Source organism: Paramacrobiotus metropolitanus, unplaced genomic scaffold (genome assembly GCF_019649055.1).
Source record: "Paramacrobiotus metropolitanus isolate TYO unplaced genomic scaffold, Prichtersi_v1.0 Parri_scaffold0000039, whole genome shotgun sequence".
Taxonomy (NCBI): Eukaryota; Metazoa; Tardigrada; class Eutardigrada; order Parachela; family Macrobiotidae; genus Paramacrobiotus; species Paramacrobiotus metropolitanus.
The window spans coordinates 419,650-435,262 of NW_026570259.1; the positions used below are offsets into that span (position 1 = coordinate 419,650).

At 42.5% G+C, this 15,613-nt stretch overlaps 4 protein-coding genes across 11 annotated transcripts; 2 read left to right on the forward strand and 2 right to left on the reverse strand.

The window, feature by feature from the left end:
• Positions 1 to 182: 182 nt before the first annotated feature.
• On the reverse strand, positions 183 to 6,041 carry LOC129590159 (RB1-inducible coiled-coil protein 1-like). 4 transcript variants are annotated; one of them, XM_055485214.1, is made up of 18 exons: positions 5,901 to 6,041; positions 5,565 to 5,724; positions 5,183 to 5,318; positions 5,001 to 5,091; positions 4,696 to 4,784; positions 4,071 to 4,186; positions 3,917 to 4,003; positions 3,596 to 3,857; positions 3,368 to 3,538; positions 3,119 to 3,309; positions 2,870 to 3,056; positions 2,548 to 2,688; positions 2,386 to 2,486; positions 1,759 to 2,312; positions 1,302 to 1,695; positions 1,087 to 1,235; positions 939 to 1,027; positions 183 to 638 (listed from the first exon to the last, which is right to left on the reverse strand). In XM_055485214.1, the coding sequence occupies exons 2-18, from the start codon at positions 5,630 to 5,632 to the stop codon at positions 426 to 428; spliced, it is 3,039 nt and encodes a 1,012-aa protein (XP_055341189.1). In that variant the 5' UTR covers positions 5,633 to 5,724; positions 5,901 to 6,041; the 3' UTR covers positions 183 to 425. The 4 variants fall into 4 exon arrangements, with proteins under 4 accessions (XP_055341189.1, XP_055341187.1, XP_055341188.1 ...); XM_055485212.1 differs by having other exon boundaries at positions 1,759 to 2,315; XM_055485213.1 differs by having other exon boundaries at positions 1,759 to 2,315; positions 5,842 to 5,959.
• A 241-nt stretch (positions 6,042 to 6,282) lies between these two features.
• LOC129590147 (uncharacterized) lies at positions 6,283 to 8,187 on the forward strand. Its single transcript, XM_055485195.1, has 2 exons — positions 6,283 to 7,193; positions 7,572 to 8,187. The coding sequence occupies exons 1-2, from the start codon at positions 6,676 to 6,678 to the stop codon at positions 7,975 to 7,977; spliced, it is 924 nt and encodes a 307-aa protein (XP_055341170.1). The 5' UTR covers positions 6,283 to 6,675; the 3' UTR covers positions 7,978 to 8,187.
• Positions 8,188 to 8,465: 278 nt separating this feature from the next.
• On the forward strand, positions 8,466 to 13,442 carry LOC129590299 (choline transporter-like protein 2). The gene is made up of 20 exons (XM_055485453.1): positions 8,466 to 8,790; positions 8,995 to 9,064; positions 9,214 to 9,287; positions 9,423 to 9,501; positions 9,618 to 9,699; positions 9,770 to 9,913; positions 10,013 to 10,311; positions 10,390 to 10,502; positions 10,770 to 10,963; positions 11,021 to 11,169; positions 11,233 to 11,325; positions 11,398 to 11,494; positions 11,599 to 11,663; positions 11,736 to 11,912; positions 11,980 to 12,108; positions 12,198 to 12,267; positions 12,350 to 12,423; positions 12,507 to 12,666; positions 12,748 to 12,832; positions 13,088 to 13,442. Exons 1-20 carry the CDS (start codon positions 8,742 to 8,744, stop codon positions 13,237 to 13,239), a joined length of 2,355 nt encoding a protein of 784 aa, XP_055341428.1. The 5' UTR covers positions 8,466 to 8,741; the 3' UTR covers positions 13,240 to 13,442.
• Positions 13,215 to 15,603, reverse strand: LOC129590146 (uncharacterized). 5 transcript variants are annotated; one of them, XM_055485191.1, is made up of 8 exons: positions 15,437 to 15,603; positions 15,105 to 15,263; positions 14,809 to 14,910; positions 14,612 to 14,692; positions 14,312 to 14,442; positions 14,110 to 14,254; positions 13,785 to 14,042; positions 13,215 to 13,728 (listed from the first exon to the last, which is right to left on the reverse strand). In XM_055485191.1, the coding sequence occupies exons 2-8, from the start codon at positions 15,249 to 15,251 to the stop codon at positions 13,474 to 13,476; spliced, it is 1,119 nt and encodes a 372-aa protein (XP_055341166.1). In that variant the 5' UTR covers positions 15,252 to 15,263; positions 15,437 to 15,603; the 3' UTR covers positions 13,215 to 13,473. The 5 variants fall into 5 exon arrangements, with proteins under 5 accessions (XP_055341166.1, XP_055341165.1, XP_055341168.1 ...); XM_055485190.1 differs by having other exon boundaries at positions 15,105 to 15,288; XM_055485193.1 differs by lacking the exon at positions 15,437 to 15,603 and having other exon boundaries at positions 14,110 to 14,230; positions 15,105 to 15,427.
• Positions 15,604 to 15,613: the final 10 nt, after the last annotated feature.

Sequence of the window (15,613 nt, forward strand, 5' to 3'; positions counted from 1 at the left end):
AAACTACACGATGAGATGACAGGGAAAGATTCGATGAAAAAAAAGGCTGATGATAAAACATAATTCCGTCGATATCATATCCAGTATCGCTGTACACATACTGGAAATTATCATTATGTATTTCAAAGTGATTGTCGTGTCGAATACATTGACAAAACTATAAGAATATCGAGTACAGCAAATCCAAGAGCGCATTTAACTCGACATTTTTTGCTTCGATTCAAACACTCGAACTCCCATACTATTACAACTAAAATCAGCGTCCATCATGTCGAAAGCAACATTTCTGACAAACGGACATGGCAAACCCCGACAACCGAAACGCCAAACACAAGCACAATTCCTCATCCTCCCCCGGGCGGCTACGTTTATGCATCACAGAAACCAGTTAACACCACAAAAGATTCGCAGCACAGCATGTCCAGTTAGTGTGGCTGGGCATCAATCTGTCCGGCAGACTGCAGAGAAGCTGATGAACTACCGCCCACCGGCGGCTGTGGCAAGGAGCCGGCGGAGGTCACTCGCGTGCCGAGTCCCGGTTCGCTGTTAGGCTCGGCTAGCATGCCGGTCACCGACCAGGCCTTCGCTCTGACACGGTAGAATTTGGTACCGATTTTCAGTCCGTAACGATTGGGCACCTACATTATAAAAATATGCAAACATAACTTTAAATCTACAGCATACTTTCGCTGCAACGAGCAATCCAAACTATTCGGGCAGAAATGGTTCTAATATTGTCCTTACAAAATCAACATTGAAAGGAAACATTTCTAAATCACCGCCCCAAAAATGTGAAAATTTGAAATAACATTGAAACATTAGCCCGTTTATATGATAAAAGTAAAACAAATTTAATATTAAAAGTAGAACTATTCATAACTAATTTTTAATCAACGCAAGAAGATGCTCCTAGAAATAAAAACACCAACCGTATGTACCTTTTTCGTGAGAACATATTCTTTCCCAAGAACTTCACCGACGCTCCAGGTGCGCATTTCTCCAGATGTTCCTGTTGGGTTACCGCCACCTAAACCAGAAAATCATTGTTATTAATATACAAAACAACATCATCCCAGCAGCTGCGACCTTGTGATTCCGGCTGTGGAATCGATAGTCCCAGTTCACTCTGTGAGTCGGTGTGCAAAAGATACAGAGACCGCTTGAAAGGCAAGTAAGCCGCAAACTGGCGGAAATCCCAGTTAAACACGAACAGCACCAAATCGCCAACGTTGCATCTACAAGAAAGGGATTTTCCGAATTTTCCATCCATATATCCCATTAAAGATGGAGTAAGAACTTACGACGATAAACTAATCACACTTTGTGGCGACTGCAAACCCATAGCCCCGCCTCCCAGCACAAACTTCTGCCGGGTGAGCGGTTGGCTGCCACTGGGACACGTGCACGGTCCAACACAGCGACAAGCCCCGGGTGTCACCGGCGCAACCGACATAGACATGGAATCCATCATAGCGGCACCAGTGAGCGAATCCTGTCGCGGCATCTCACCCATCCCGATAAAACTCGGCAATGGACTCATCACAGGCGGCGAGGAGGCGAGCTCAGCGGCCTCTTTCGATTCCAGCAACGCACGCAGCGTCTCCATTTCCGCTTCTTTCTCATTTAGCCGGTTCTGTAATTCCACGATGCTGGATTCCTTCTCTTTTATACGAAGATTCACATTGCTTTCAGCATCTGTAAGCCGCAAATCGACTATATGAAACAGAATAAAAGTATGAAAGTGAAGCCGCAACAAACCGTCAAGATTTCGTTGCAGTTCATCCTTTTCATCGCGAAGTTCCGTAAACTTCCGTTCACTCTCTTTTAATGCCTCCTGCATTTCCAATAATAATTTTTGTGCTGTTTCCCCTTGTAGGCGGTAGGATTCTGCTTGAACGGTCAAGTCAATGTTCTGTTGTTGTAGCTTTTCCAACGTCTCCTTTGTCGCCGTATTCACCGTTTCCATATTCGCCCATCTCTCCGCCATGTCACTGAGCGTCTCGTTCAGTCCAGAAGAGCAATCCTCTTTGAATGTTGTCAAATCATTTCGTAACACATCAAAGATTCTTTTTAAAGCGAACAAGGAGAGCTGAGCGGTGTTGCTCATGCCCTTAAGGTGGTCAACTTGGTTCCGCATCTCTTCCAGTTCCGCTTCTCTTCGATCCAGAATACTGGACGAGAAAGCAGCAGCAGTTGTCTCTAGTGTACCATCTTTGGCAGGACCTTCGCTTTCCGGAGATAAAGTTGAATAGAACACGGAAGATTCTTCCGATTCCGTACTTTTCGACCGGAAAGGTAGATCGTCCTGGGAGCTACTACCACAGTGTACAGACTAAGTCAGCCAGCATGTATAAAGACAGATTCCTACGAAATTTTTAAATGTACCGTAAGTATTCCTCGAATTCCGGTAACCTAAGGCGCAGGTTTTCCAAGTCATCGGGAGTAAGAGACGGAAGGGCCGTGTCGAAATCCACTGGGGGACTCGGCTGCAATCGCGCAACAAGATAATGCAATAACTTCTACCTGACTCGAAAATGTTAGACTCACCGCAAACTGTGGAGGGAGAATGTCCAAACCAGGAAAGAGGCTCAAAAGAAAATGCTTTCCATGTTGTGCCAGAAAGCCTTTTCGAGCGTCGGTTTCTTTTGTGTGTACGGCAACTGCTTTCTCGGATACACCGCGGGCCCACTAAATCACCAAAGGAAGCGATTAAATAACAATGATGAAAGATATTTCAATAAAAAAATAATTCAAACGGCAAATTAATCCCTAATAAATGATTCCCTACAAATTTTATATAAAAAATACAAAAACGGTAATTTACTCAAGAATTTTTGATAAGAGCGACGATATCGGATTGTATGCTTACCTGGATGAATTCACGTGCGTACCGCTTCCGCCTTAACACCTCCATAACGGCCAGAATGAAAACCTGCGGCGAAGAATTGACCTGATCCACCATAAGAAGAAGCCGCCTTATCCGTCGAATATTTTCAAAGTAAATCCGAATTTTATCATCCACTTCCGACACGCGATTTTCCACAACCACAACCCACCTAACGCACATGGCTGTTAAAAACGACTTCAAAGATAGGAGAAGAACCGAATATGAACATACTTAAGGCGAGAATGAAGATGTTTGCAGAGCTCTTGCTTAGCGCTTAAGCATCGTCTTCGCAGCTCACACAATTTTACATGGCCTCGCAGTAGTTGAGCAAAAGGTTCGGTGGAGGCATCCGACATTTCCTTTAACATCTGGTTATCTTTTGCACCGGAACCAGTCATTCGACTTTGAAATTTGAAAAGTATCTACGATTAAACACAGCTTACTGCACAATCCTTCGTCAAACGCAAAACAGCAATGCACCTCCGCAGTTTCCTTCTGTTCCAAAACCAATTTCTTCGCCTCGGAAAGCAGTTGATCCAGGCCGTACAGCCGTTGATCTAATCCTTTAATTTCCTTCATTGTGGTATTATTACACGGTTCCACTACGTCCTTTGATTCCTGGTCCACTTCTTCCAATAAAGCTTCGTCAAACTGTCATACAAAGTCACTATTCATGTTTCTGTGAGCGAGTATCGAAAAACAAAATACCGCTTCAATAATTTTCCGACATCCTTCGGCGACGGCATGCAGACTATGCTCAGGGTCCTTTGCGCTGATCCAATCAAGCACAGTGATTTCGTCACTTTTCCACGGTTCTACAGTGCTTTTCGCTATGCTCAGTCCATCGACGGTCTCGGTATCGCCACTAGAATCTTTCTCACCAGAGACCTTCTCATTGTCTTGGTGAGTCAGCCGTAAAAGTGACGGAAAGAGGGTAATTTTCCCGAGAACTTCCATAGTCTCGGTTAACCTAACGCCACACATATCATTTCCAGTTAACCACATAAGCGTGAGTCATTTATTTTTTACTTGTCGAGCTTGACGACATGTTCGTCCCGTTTTTCCAGATATCCCACATAAGCGCTCCGGAAGCGTTCCAGTCGTTTCAAAAATGCCCTGGGTAATACAGAAATATGAAAACACGTTGTCAGAAGCATCGCATCAAAGAATCCACGAAGCTTACGCTATAACATCTTCCAGGTTGGCCATCACAGCCTGCCATCCTTGATGCTGTAGATGCTGCTCCTGCACAAGGGTGGTGCATTGTTTGTTCAACTCCCGAGCATACTCGTGGTATTGCTACAACAAATCAACAACTATAATGACATAATGGCAGCAACAACATCCAGTGAAAGAGTACAACGATGCAAACCATCATTCTCAAACTTACTTCACGCTGCAGATAAACAAGACCGAAAAACTGTTTAGAAATTGTAAAAACCCTTCATCAAATATCTGCATTTAACTTGGAAATAAGTATCTTAATATAAATTTCCTTGCTAAAATTCGAATATTCTCCTAATTAATCTGCAAACTACGTACTTGGGTGTATACTGGTTACTATTTTAATAAAGCTGGTTGTAAGTTTAGTTACTAATTATTATTCTACACACTAAATACTTTATTGTTCACAATGAAAACTGGTACACTCTACAGGCGCACAACGAATGTGTCGCAGCGGCGAAGGGATGAACAGCTCAAAAATATATAAATAAAAAGATTAAATGTAATTATGTAACGAACACATGAAGACCATTACAGACCAATCGAAAAGCAAGAATTACAAGAATAATGTGACGAATGCATACCTGCGCCAGCTGCGTTCTAATGGAAATAGAGTTGAGATTGGTAGGCAAGGCAAGGACGTTCTCCATATTTTCCCGGGCTTCTCGTTCGTCTAAAATTAGTTGAAACTTTGCACTCCGGTAACTACTAACGATGGCTAACGTAAAAAATTACTGATATTTGGTTGAATCGTCAGCTGACGACTTTATTTTCAAACAGTTCGGTGCAGCTATATAACCCTCGCATTATTAACAGGTAAATAATTTCCAAAACATATTCAAAAAATAAGAATGATTATTTCCGAAAACCCAACCAAGATCACACTCACCAGGCACATGAGGAAGGTGTTCCGCCGAGAATTCAGGCACTTGATCAGCTTCGATGGCGGCCCGATTAAAAAGAAATATGGGATTCGTATCCTACCGAATCCAATGAAAAAATTGGAATTCAAATCATTCAACATCGACAGACGCATGAGAAATTTTTTCAATATTTTTTGGCTGTTTTTACCGTTCCCGTTCCTTGATAATGGGCGACCCGTTTATCATCTTGCAGACAATCTCCTCCGCTAATCAGCAGCACCTGACTATCGGCTGGTATTCCCGTTCTCTGCGGGTTCGACAACACGCTCTTCAGATTCCCCACACTGACCACAAAAATTAATTAACTTTCATCAGATAAATATATGCTTCGGGGCTCGGGCTAGTGACTACCTACGTGTCTCACTATCTTAATAATCTGAATTTAAATTTATAAAAAAATAAGATTGCTTTTAAATTAAAAAAAAACATCCCGATTAGCCACAGGGACGGGTAGGATTACGACTCATTACGGCTAGCAGCAATTACGAAACGCGCTCTGATTATCTGGAAAAGGAAAGTGGAACACTCACGTGTCAACAGCCACATCCACGTTGAGCGTGATGATGATGCCCCGTTCCACCCAAAATACATAGAGCATCTTCACGGAAGATAGGACACAACACAACAAAATACCCGAAGATCAATCTTTAAGCTGCCTTCGATATCATCAAATGGAAATTGACATCCACACTGCAAATAAAGCAAGGAGCCATCAAGACACAACAAGGCAAGAGCTTCGTAACCAGAGCTTGGTCGGATTACGAGACCAAGAAAGGATCAAGTGTTTTATCCACTGATGCAGCGTACTTCGTGTTCGTATGCTTTCGTACAATTAGGGTTAAACTCGTAGCTTCCTTCGAACTTACAAAATTTAACAAGCAATAGGCGAAATTTTCAAAACAGCAACCCTGAATGACGATGCAAAAAACACGATATTTTCCGAAAATTTCGCAGCCATCCAGAAATGGCAAGAAAATGTAAAATTTGAAAACCTGTTTATGAGTTTCTTCGTGATCAAGCTCGTTGAATAGGCTGTGCTCTGTGTCTGTGCAGACACTGGAGAGCTGAACTATATGCCCCAGTTTCTGCTGTGTGTTGAATGCATGCAAGTTCCTAAGTTGGGCAAAGCTTCGACACGCTGCTGGTAATTACATAATAATCAGGTATAGTACGTGCTGTATGTCTTTGTGCCTGTACTGCCTGGTGGCTCGTTCCTCACCATCAGCCTTCGCTTGGTGTTGTGACTGTTTTAAAATTTTACAGTACGCTTTACTGCCTTTACATAAAACGAACTATTTGAAAAAAAAATAATTTTTGAACTTTCATTCAGTTTCTTTCGGATATTCCTTTTGCAGCTCTTTGCTTTGTATAACTTTTGTTTTCTGCGGAGGTGTTTGGCTGTCTTGTACTGCAAACAGCAAACCGCAAACGAACAACATTCAAGAACATTATAAATCTGTCATTGATTTGTTTAAAGTTGGGTTTAGTTTGGTTTGAAACTTTGATGTTTGTTCGTATCAGCGAATCTCGGAGTTGAAGTGTTGACGGTGTTGCTTGCGTTTAGTTCCCAGTTTTATTGCTCGCATATCAGGTTTCCTATCGGGATAGTCAGATAGTGGATGTGGGCTGCAGGATACAAGAATGGGTACTCGGTTTTCAAAATCTGCATCCCCATATATCCTCAATCAGCCAAAGACCGTCACAGCTTCTCCCACTTCGGACTCGGAGGCAGCGACCACAGCAAGCAACATCCTGTTACTAGCGGAAAGACTGGAGCAGTGCATGCGGCGCCTGCAAGGATGTTTTTTATCAGCTGACGGTAAAGCGATGGATTATCTGGGAATGAAGAATTCTCCACAGTTTGTTGAGTTTGTGAATTGTGCCGTGGAACTGCAGCAGGCATCCTTGACACCTTTGTCTGGTGTGAGCAACGAGAGCCTGCGGAAAGCCTTTTTCATAAACATCTACAATCTAATGACAATGCATGCGTTGATAGAATTGTCGGCCCGTGATACAGGCATTCCGCGCAGCATGTTAGACGTCAAGGATTTCTGGCGGAGTTTTGAGTATAAAATTGGCGGTTTAACATTTTCCCTGGATGATATCGAGCACGGGATTCTGCGCGGGAATAGACCGCATCCGCGTGATCTCTGGAGCAGGTGCGTAAAAAAAATTAGGCAATGCGATCTTTCCGTATCAGTTTTGACATTCAGTGAATTTGATTGCTTATTTTTGCCTTTTCTGAGTTCCTGCTTATTTAAAATTACGTTACATACAGATAAACTGGCAACTGCATGAGTCTGCATCCACCGTATACAGTAATCAGCTCTATATCATTAACTATGATGTATCACGTGGATGCATTTTTTCTTAACCACTTTTGAGTCAGTAAATTGTAAGCAAATAAAAAATAGCTGCTATAACCTGTTTATTTTTATGTGCTGTTTTTGGTTTTTATAATTCGTTGATAATTTGATGAATCTTTAGTTTTATAATTTAAAATTATCTTTAGTTGTAATTAACTGAATATCCTGCAGGTGCTATTTCAATGCCAAGGACGAACGAGTTCCTTTGGCGTTGTCCCAGTGTGATCCACGCATTCATTTCTGCTTAAATTGCGGAGCACAGGCATGTCCGCGGGTCTCCGTTTACAGTGGAACGGACACCGGCAGCTTGGAATCAGCTCTGAACGGCGCCGCGAAAGCCTTCTGCGCGGAGAATATCGTGCTGGACGGGACACGCAATGAAATCCACTTGTCAAAAATCTTCCAGTGGTACGAGCAAGATTTCGGCAGCGACCGGACGGGGATGTTGGCCAGGGTTTCCGGTTGGTTGAATGACGATAAGGAGGTACAGCTGCGTGCGCTTATGTCGAAGGAAGCCAAAGTTATCTTTGTTCCTTATGATTGGAGAGTTAACAGCACAAGCCAGGCTGGTGCTTAGCTGTTTTTTTCTCTGCTGTGATTGCATTTTAACTGTGGTAACTGTTTGGCGCGTCATTACTGCTGTTGTCGAATTTTTGCATTTTTAACAGTCTGTGATAATAGAAAATTTTTGTTCTCTAAAAAATATTGAAACAATTTTTTAAAAGTGTTCTGTTTGCTTGGTCGATAGAAATGTGATCTTCTCATGTGTTCGTTGTTTGAGTTAAAATTAAACTGGGGCAATCGAACTGGTATTGTTGCGGTTTTGGTTTTTTATGGAATCTGAATAGTGTAACAAGTTTAGTGGAAAATCAAACGAGCCCGCAAATTATCGGCTTGCTATGAACATACTTTACATTAAATTTTAAGGTGCTATGCTATATGAATGGTGCTTAGGTTTGTTGCTGGGCAACAAAATTAATAGAATTGTTAGTGGTTGAAATGCAGTTACTGAATGGAAAGTGTTCAAATTAAGCGAGTAACTACTTTATTCTAACAGTAAAAGAATTGTACAGTACAGTACTTGTTAAACTGTAGCACTCTCGACTTGCCGTCTGGCGATGAAAATCGAACGGTGATTTCCGCAGCTGCGATTTACAATTTCATCAGCCGGTCTATTTAGTAGTTTTGCAGTTTTGCTTAATCATTTAATTACGAACTGGAGCGAGTTGGTTCTCATTATTTTTGGTTACAAAACGTTAAATTGTTTAGGAAATGCTCCTTATAATTGAATTTTACAGTGCATATCGGTCAGTTTTTACATGAGATAATGGTTCAGTTTTTATGGCAAAAAGTAAAGTTGCTGATTTAGCGGCAGCACGACAGCGGGTTGGTAAGATTTGTCCTATACTACCGTAGTCTATCCTTGACCTGGGGCTCCCTTTTTAATTACTGTAGTAATTGTTGGGCTTCATTCGACGATACTGCAACCCAAAAACATTGCCTTCAATAAATATCTTATGGCTTAGACTAGTAGTCTTTTCACACTGCGCTGAACTGAAAAGGCGAAATATTCATGACTGTGCTTATTATACAGCGCTTCGGCAGTCCCTGCAGTTTGCCAGCACAGCCGGAAATCGTAGAGCGCGCGCACCAATAAAACGTCGGTCAGTGTAGAAATTCGGAGAAAATTTACTTGCGTTTTGTGATCCGATCAATCTGTCCAGCATTCGCATTTCGCACTATATGCCTTATTTGCGCTTGATGCGATAACCGTATACTAGATCGACCTCATGCAGATTCTCGTCTTACAAAGGAGTTGCACGGACATTCCCTGTCTGGTGGTCTTCCTCGCGTACATCGTGGGATGGGGCTTCGTTGCTTACTATGGTAAAGTATGAACTGTTGATAGTTTCATTACGAGTAAAAATAAAGTAAGCATGCGCGATAAGATGCTACTACTGTATTTCTCTTTCGGTGTACTGTACAATACAGTACATAATTAATTCCTGTGCACCATTACAGCCTTCACAAATGGACTGTTAGCCCGGGTCATCCATCCAACGGACAGCCACGGCCAAGTGTGTGGTCAAGACGATGCCCTGTAAGCAATATCTATCAGTCTTAACTGTTTCCGTTGAACTGCGTGGATTTACATCATTATTTTCTTATTAATTTTCGTTGTAAAAACATTTTTGGTTCATGTAATCTGTTTGATAGAACAAGACCGTACCTCCTGTACTTCGATTTGACACGATGCATGGACCCATCCGTGATCATTACCGGCTGCATGTCCCAGAGCGTATGTCCAGTGTCACCGATTATTCCTCGCATCCTGCACGCTACCAACCGGCTCACATGCGTTTGTTTAGGTGTGCGTCACCCATTGTCCCAACACTACATTCACCCTGCTGACCCTTTTGGAATCCGTCATATCCGCCCCCCTTGAGCCGCTGAATCTCAGCCAGCTAATCTGTCAGGATGGTGTGGAACTGGATTCGTTGAAAAGATTGTCGGTTGGTACGGCAGTTATTTTCATGAAACAGTTATTGCTTTTCAGCGGATCATCATGTGGTGCACGACCTGTACACTTTACTTAACCTCCGCTTCTGCAGAAACCACAGCAAGCGGATGCCGTGACACTGTTAGTGAAGAATCAGCAGTGCGCAGCGTACTACCTACCCAGTGGACCCATTGCCGGGCGCTGTCTGCCGGGTCTGAAGGAGAGCGCCGATGGACACGCGGTGGCCATGTTTTCCGAGGCGGATGGATCGCTGAATGTGGACACGAACCAGACCATCAGTGTGCAGAACGTCTTCAATGCCTCCACCTGGGTGCATCTCTACGCGGAAACGCAGGAGTACTTCAAGAAGGTGGTGGTGGATTTTCAAAACTCGTGGCGAGTTATCGTCGTGTAAGGATTTGAGTTGCTTAAGCTGTGCGTCGTGGAATCAGTACCTTTTCAACTTTGTATACCATGTGTTCTTACTAGCGGGCTGGCTTTCTCGGTCATCATCTCCATGGTGTGGATCATTGCGCTGCGCTGGATTGCAAAACCGATGATCTTCCTGTCCGTTGTAGGAATTCTCGGCGGCCTAGTGTATGGTAAGCAGGATGCTGTATCTTAAAATAATACTTTGATTTACCTCATTCAGAAGTTATGATATTTTATGACGACTGGTGATGAATTATTAGACAATTTCATGTGTCTTACCATTAGCACGTGTTGAGTGTGTATCTGTACAGTACCCAGTTCAGTGCGCGTGCTGTCACAAAAATATCAGTATACAATACGTCATCTAAATTTTGAATATTCTCCTCTTTTTATCTGTATACTTGTACGAATATGGTACTACTCGTACTTTATTCCAGCCGTGTATATGTGCTATCAGCAATACAAGCGGTTGGCCGCCATCGACGCAGCGATCGACGAATCAGCGGGAAACACTACTACAGATACCGGAAGTAACCTAACAGTCAGAAATATCGTGGAAAATGTGGCAAAGGGCGGCAGTGCGAACAACATAACTGGAATGAGTGATAAAATTATCAAAGTAGAAGGAATATTCTGACGGACAAGAACACATGGCTTGGTTTCGGTAGAACCGATCGGATACCATTAATTAAGAAGGCTGAAAGCCTTGGGCGAGTATCTGACTCTAATGCTTGCAGGAATCGCTGCCTTTGTGGTTTTCGTTATCTTCTTCTTGGTTGTCATCTTTCTTCGTAAGCGCATTGTGACTGCGACGGCGCTTCTCCGAACGAGCTCCAAGTAAGAGATAAAAAATGCAGCTCTGTGATATGGCGTTTGTGAAATTCAGCCTTTTCGATGCAGGGCAGTCAGCACGATATTATCCTCCCTGATTTTTCCACTTTTCCCTCTGATACTCCAGTTCGTGATCATCGGAGCCTGTTTGGCTTGCTCTGTGTAGGTCATCCAATGTGTACGTATTTAATAATTAACGCAGTTTGTTATGTTTCAACTGATTACTTCACACAGATGGCTGACGGCCACTGGTCAACCGATTGGAGCCATTTATAATTCTACGGTGAATGCGCCTGCAGGATTGCAGGAGAATGAAACATGTGACCCGAATGTAAGTAAGGAAAGACAAATGATTTCAGCTAGTCTGTAAAATACAGTATAACTGTACACGTATACTTGACGTTGGCAATCTATGACAGACTATTTGTATTACAGACGTTTCGTGAGAACCATCCCAACACGACAGCGAGATGCAAATTTCTGTATTTTGAAAAAGACCCGTGAGTGGAATATTACGTTGTTTCCTACGCGTGTGAGTGAATGCTAGCAAAATTGTCCATATATCTGTACAGGAATCTGATTTACTACCAAATCTACAACTTTTTTGGATTGCTCTGGGGTTACTGCTTCTTCTCGGCCCTGGGTCAGCTGACACTGGCTGGGGCATTTGCCATGTACTATTGGGCGTTCAACAAGCCAGATGATATTCCCGATCTTCCGGTGGCCTCTGCCTTGTACCGAGCGTTAAGGTAAGAATTTTCAGGTACTATGGTGTGAATACAATTTAGCCATAGTGGGTGTACGTTTCGAAAACAGATATCATACCGGTTCGATTGCACTGGGATCGATGTTGGTGGCCATAACGAAGCTGTTGCGCTATATTCTCCTTTATATCCAGAAGAAAGTGAAGAAGACGGATAACTGGTTCACAAGGTTCATTCTGAAGTAGGTAAAATTTCCTGTATGAGATTGCATTTCAATCAGGGGTAATTTGATGACCTTGATCAGTACAGCCTTGTTCGGTGTAAATACAGAATTTGTGCTTGTTGTTTCTACTGTCTGGAGAAGTGCATCAAATACATCAACAAGTATGCTTATATAATGGTAAGCGGGGTTTATTTATTGAGAATACTTTCCCAATTTGTCCTTTAAAATTCAATAATTAAATTTTGTGTTTTGACTGCAGATGGCAATTTTCGGTACAAACTTTTGCACTTCGGCCAAGAATGCCTTCAGCTTGTTGCTGCGGAATGCATTACGGTATGGTTCCTGGCGTGATGTTAACTGCACTCGTACCACGACCAGAATTTTATATACTGATTTTTATATGATCTTCCTTGCAGGGTTATAGTCGTTGACAGTGTGGTCATATTCTTTTTATTTTTTGGAAAACTGGTAATTGTGGGAGCCCTGGCTAGTGGATTTTATTATTTCTTATCCAACCAAATCCCTGGACTGGAGGCATATGTTCCCGCTTTGAACTTCATTTATGTCCCCATAGTGGTAAGTTACTGGAAGGGATATGGACACTTGCGTAATTTATTTGCAATGAGATAATTATCTGTTTTGAATTTGGATTTACAGACTATTGTAATCGGCAGCTACATTATTTCCTCGATGTTCTTCGGTGTGTATACCATGGCCATGGATACCATGTTGTTATGCTTCTGTAAGTTAAAAACAGCTTTCGCCCGATTAAAATGTCTACATTACAGTTTACCAGGTTCCGTATTAACTCGAAAAGTGTTATGCTGCATTTGTGTTGCACATTTATTCTGCAGAGTTTATTACTTTCTAAATTGCACCAGAAACGAAAGTTGAATTTTTAATTTTTTGCCTCTTCGTATGAGTTAGCAAATGTTATGTTATCCGACAAATACTAGTATTATTCTACCGTTTTGAGAATGTTTGGATTTAACTTTAGTGGAAGACCTGGAGCGAAACGACGGATCCGAGGACCGGCCATATTATATGACTAAGAGCCTAATGAACATTTACTCGAAAACGAACCGGCTTAAATCCTCACTGGACAGCGACGATATAACCGCAACAGGAAAAGTTGTGGACAAACCGTAGACAAGGCCAAAAGAAATGGGTAGCTTTCCGGTGAACAGTCTATGGTTGTGCAATGTTTTCCTAATTGTTAAAAATTAGTAGACGGTATCAGAGCGTGTTCCTTCTGGTAAATGTTGATCGTGAGGCTTTTTTATAAGGCACCGTTGTTCATGCGATAAATACTTTAACTTCAGCATTGACGGAAGTAATGACATTAACATGGATATTTTTATTAATATTTCAATTTCTCCAAAATTAGAAATCACTGTCACTCAGCGCATCTCCACAAGCAGCCGGCGTCCGACACCTGCTGGAGATGACGGGCAGGGTAACTTTCGATTTTGTCGCTACGGGACGATTGCGTCGAAACGTCGCTGACACGTTGTGCGATGAATGTTTTGGATTCCCTTTTTGTGTTTCCAACACAACTGCGGGATGCCTGCTCGTGGCTTCCTCGTTGTCATCGATATTCATCAGATTCAGTGGAGGTATCCGGTTCTGCCTCTGATTCTACGAAATAACTTGTAATTGAATCTTGAGCTTAGATCGGGCATCAGAGCGCTTACCAGTGACTGCGGAAAAACTGAGATTAATCCGGCTTTCGGAAGAGAAATGGGAAGAACGGTATTTGAGGCAGACGCTTCCACTGAAAGGTCACCAACGTCATCCAAGCCACCGTTGGTCGTTTGACAGCACATTTCTTCCGCTTCGTATTCCGTTGTGTGTTCACTGCGGATTCTTGACTGGATGCTTTCGATGAACTCGTCCATCGTTGGTGTAGTCGTGCCGGAAGTCGAGGTGTTTTGACAGTGCTTTTGCATCACCTGAAAGAAGCGCACGAAACACTTTACCGAGGGCCGACTTACAAGAACTTTGCACCAATAGATTTACCTTATCGATTTCGTCCAGCATGAGAACCAGCTCGGAATGCCTTCTGAGGGACATCACATACAACTGGTATGTGTCGTTATATGATGCGCTTACATGGTATAATTCTGCGTTCGGCTTTCGGCTGAAATAGTGATTGCCGCTGTAACTGACACAGCGTTTTCCACAGCCGTGCAGTACGTGAAGTTGTAAAAGCTGTGGTTACCTTCTTTCAAAATCGCTGAGACGCTGTAGAAGCTCGTCCTTCTCACGTCTTCGCAGGATGATTTTCTTGTTAAGTTTTAGTCGTCGAGGTTCCAGTTCCAGGATTTTTAATTCTGTGGCTTGCAGTTCTTCCTGCGTTAAAAACAAAAACATGTTCCGACAAACGATAAAATAAGATTCTCGTTTCCTGTAACTTGTAAGGACATTGTCAATTGGCGAGATATTTCATAAATCGATACACAGCGACAGCGTATTCGCATGTAAAATGCTGAAAGTGAAAGTGTACTACATCGAATCACACCTCTCTTAACAGGAGAGCATCGTCCAGTTCGTCCTCGCTTAATTCTCCTAAGTTGGCATCCAGCAGAAGTAAATGGCGGGCCTATCAACAGTAATATAGTTGCGCAACTGCACAACAACACATTAGTAGCTTGGAACTAACAGTAAGCGAACAGGAGTTTTAGGAGAGGGAAAAACATGTAAAACCACCAAGCGGACCTTATCCCAGCACTCTTCCGGTGTGTGAGAATTATCTCTTAAATGGAATTCGTCATCTTGTGATTGAATTAGTTCTTCTTCTCCTGATATCCAGGAAGCTGCCTACAATGTAAATATCTGTAAAATAAAGAGCGGCTATCGGTAGGTCAATTCGCTTATTCTGCATTGATAGTTCGGCAGCTCTTAGCTTGATGTATTTTGGCTATTGACATTCTGAAAACTGGCACATCAGACTACATCTAGAAAGTGGATTTCGATATCATTACGCTGCTTCTAAAACAGTGCTCCCTGTTTACCAATGACACGGGATACGTCGACCGGAGAGCGTCAGTGGTTCGCAGCGCCGACAGCCTGTCCGTCCGGAAACTCTTAAGGGCGTTCTCCTGACAAATATTGCGTACGGCGCAAATGCGATTTGCATAGTCCCTTCCCGTGGGCAGCATTCTTCCTCCAAGCTGAACATTGTTATCAGTCAGCCAGCTGTGTATACGAAATTCATACAATATAGATGTGTAAGACGGCGGAGCACTTCGCAAAAGTGAAACTTTTAACAAACAAATAAATCTGATGTGGCTCGACGAGTAATATTACAAATATAAGATTGTATATAACGCTTCCAAGATCATACCTAATCGCTTTGTTGAACCTCTGGAACCCTTATTGCAGGAAAAAGTAGTAATTTTATAGGTTTTTTATATTCGTTCAATTAAGTATAAAAATTGATATAAACTTAATTACATTCATATCACATAATTATGGTGTTCATTGTAACACCGTATAAGCAAAAATTCATGATTACGGTATA

Excerpts from the sequence above, each read along its gene's own strand:
- LOC129590159 (XM_055485212.1), bottom strand. The coding sequence starts at position 5,632 with ATGCTCTATGTATTTTGGGTGGAACGGGGCATCATCATCACGCTCAAC. Across the intron at positions 5,319-5,564 it reads GTGGATGTGGCTGTTGACAC|TGTGGGGAATCTGAAGAGCG; the intron begins GTGAGTGTTCCA and ends TTTTGTGGTCAG. Across the intron at positions 1,028-1,086 it reads TCCACAGCCGGAATCACAAG|GTGGCGGTAACCCAACAGGA; the intron begins GTCGCAGCTGCT and ends TTTCTGGTTTAG.
- LOC129590147 (XM_055485195.1), top strand. The coding sequence starts at position 6,676 with ATGGGTACTCGGTTTTCAAAATCTGCATCCCCATATATCCTCAATCAG. Across the intron at positions 7,194-7,571 it reads CCGCGTGATCTCTGGAGCAG|GTGCTATTTCAATGCCAAGG; the intron begins GTGCGTAAAAAA and ends AATATCCTGCAG.
- LOC129590299 (XM_055485453.1), top strand. The coding sequence starts at position 8,742 with ATGGCAAAAAGTAAAGTTGCTGATTTAGCGGCAGCACGACAGCGGGTT. Across the intron at positions 9,502-9,617 it reads TGTGGTCAAGACGATGCCCT|AACAAGACCGTACCTCCTGT; the intron begins GTAAGCAATATC and ends TCTGTTTGATAG. Across the intron at positions 11,913-11,979 it reads GCCTTGTACCGAGCGTTAAG|ATATCATACCGGTTCGATTG; the intron begins GTAAGAATTTTC and ends TTTCGAAAACAG.
- LOC129590146 (XM_055485191.1), bottom strand. The coding sequence starts at position 15,251 with ATGCTGCCCACGGGAAGGGACTATGCAAATCGCATTTGCGCCGTACGC. Across the intron at positions 14,043-14,109 it reads TGCTGGACGAAATCGATAAG|GTGATGCAAAAGCACTGTCA; the intron begins GTAAATCTATTG and ends CGCTTCTTTCAG. Across the intron at positions 13,729-13,784 it reads CAGTTTTTCCGCAGTCACTG|AATCAGAGGCAGAACCGGAT; the intron begins GTAAGCGCTCTG and ends GTTATTTCGTAG.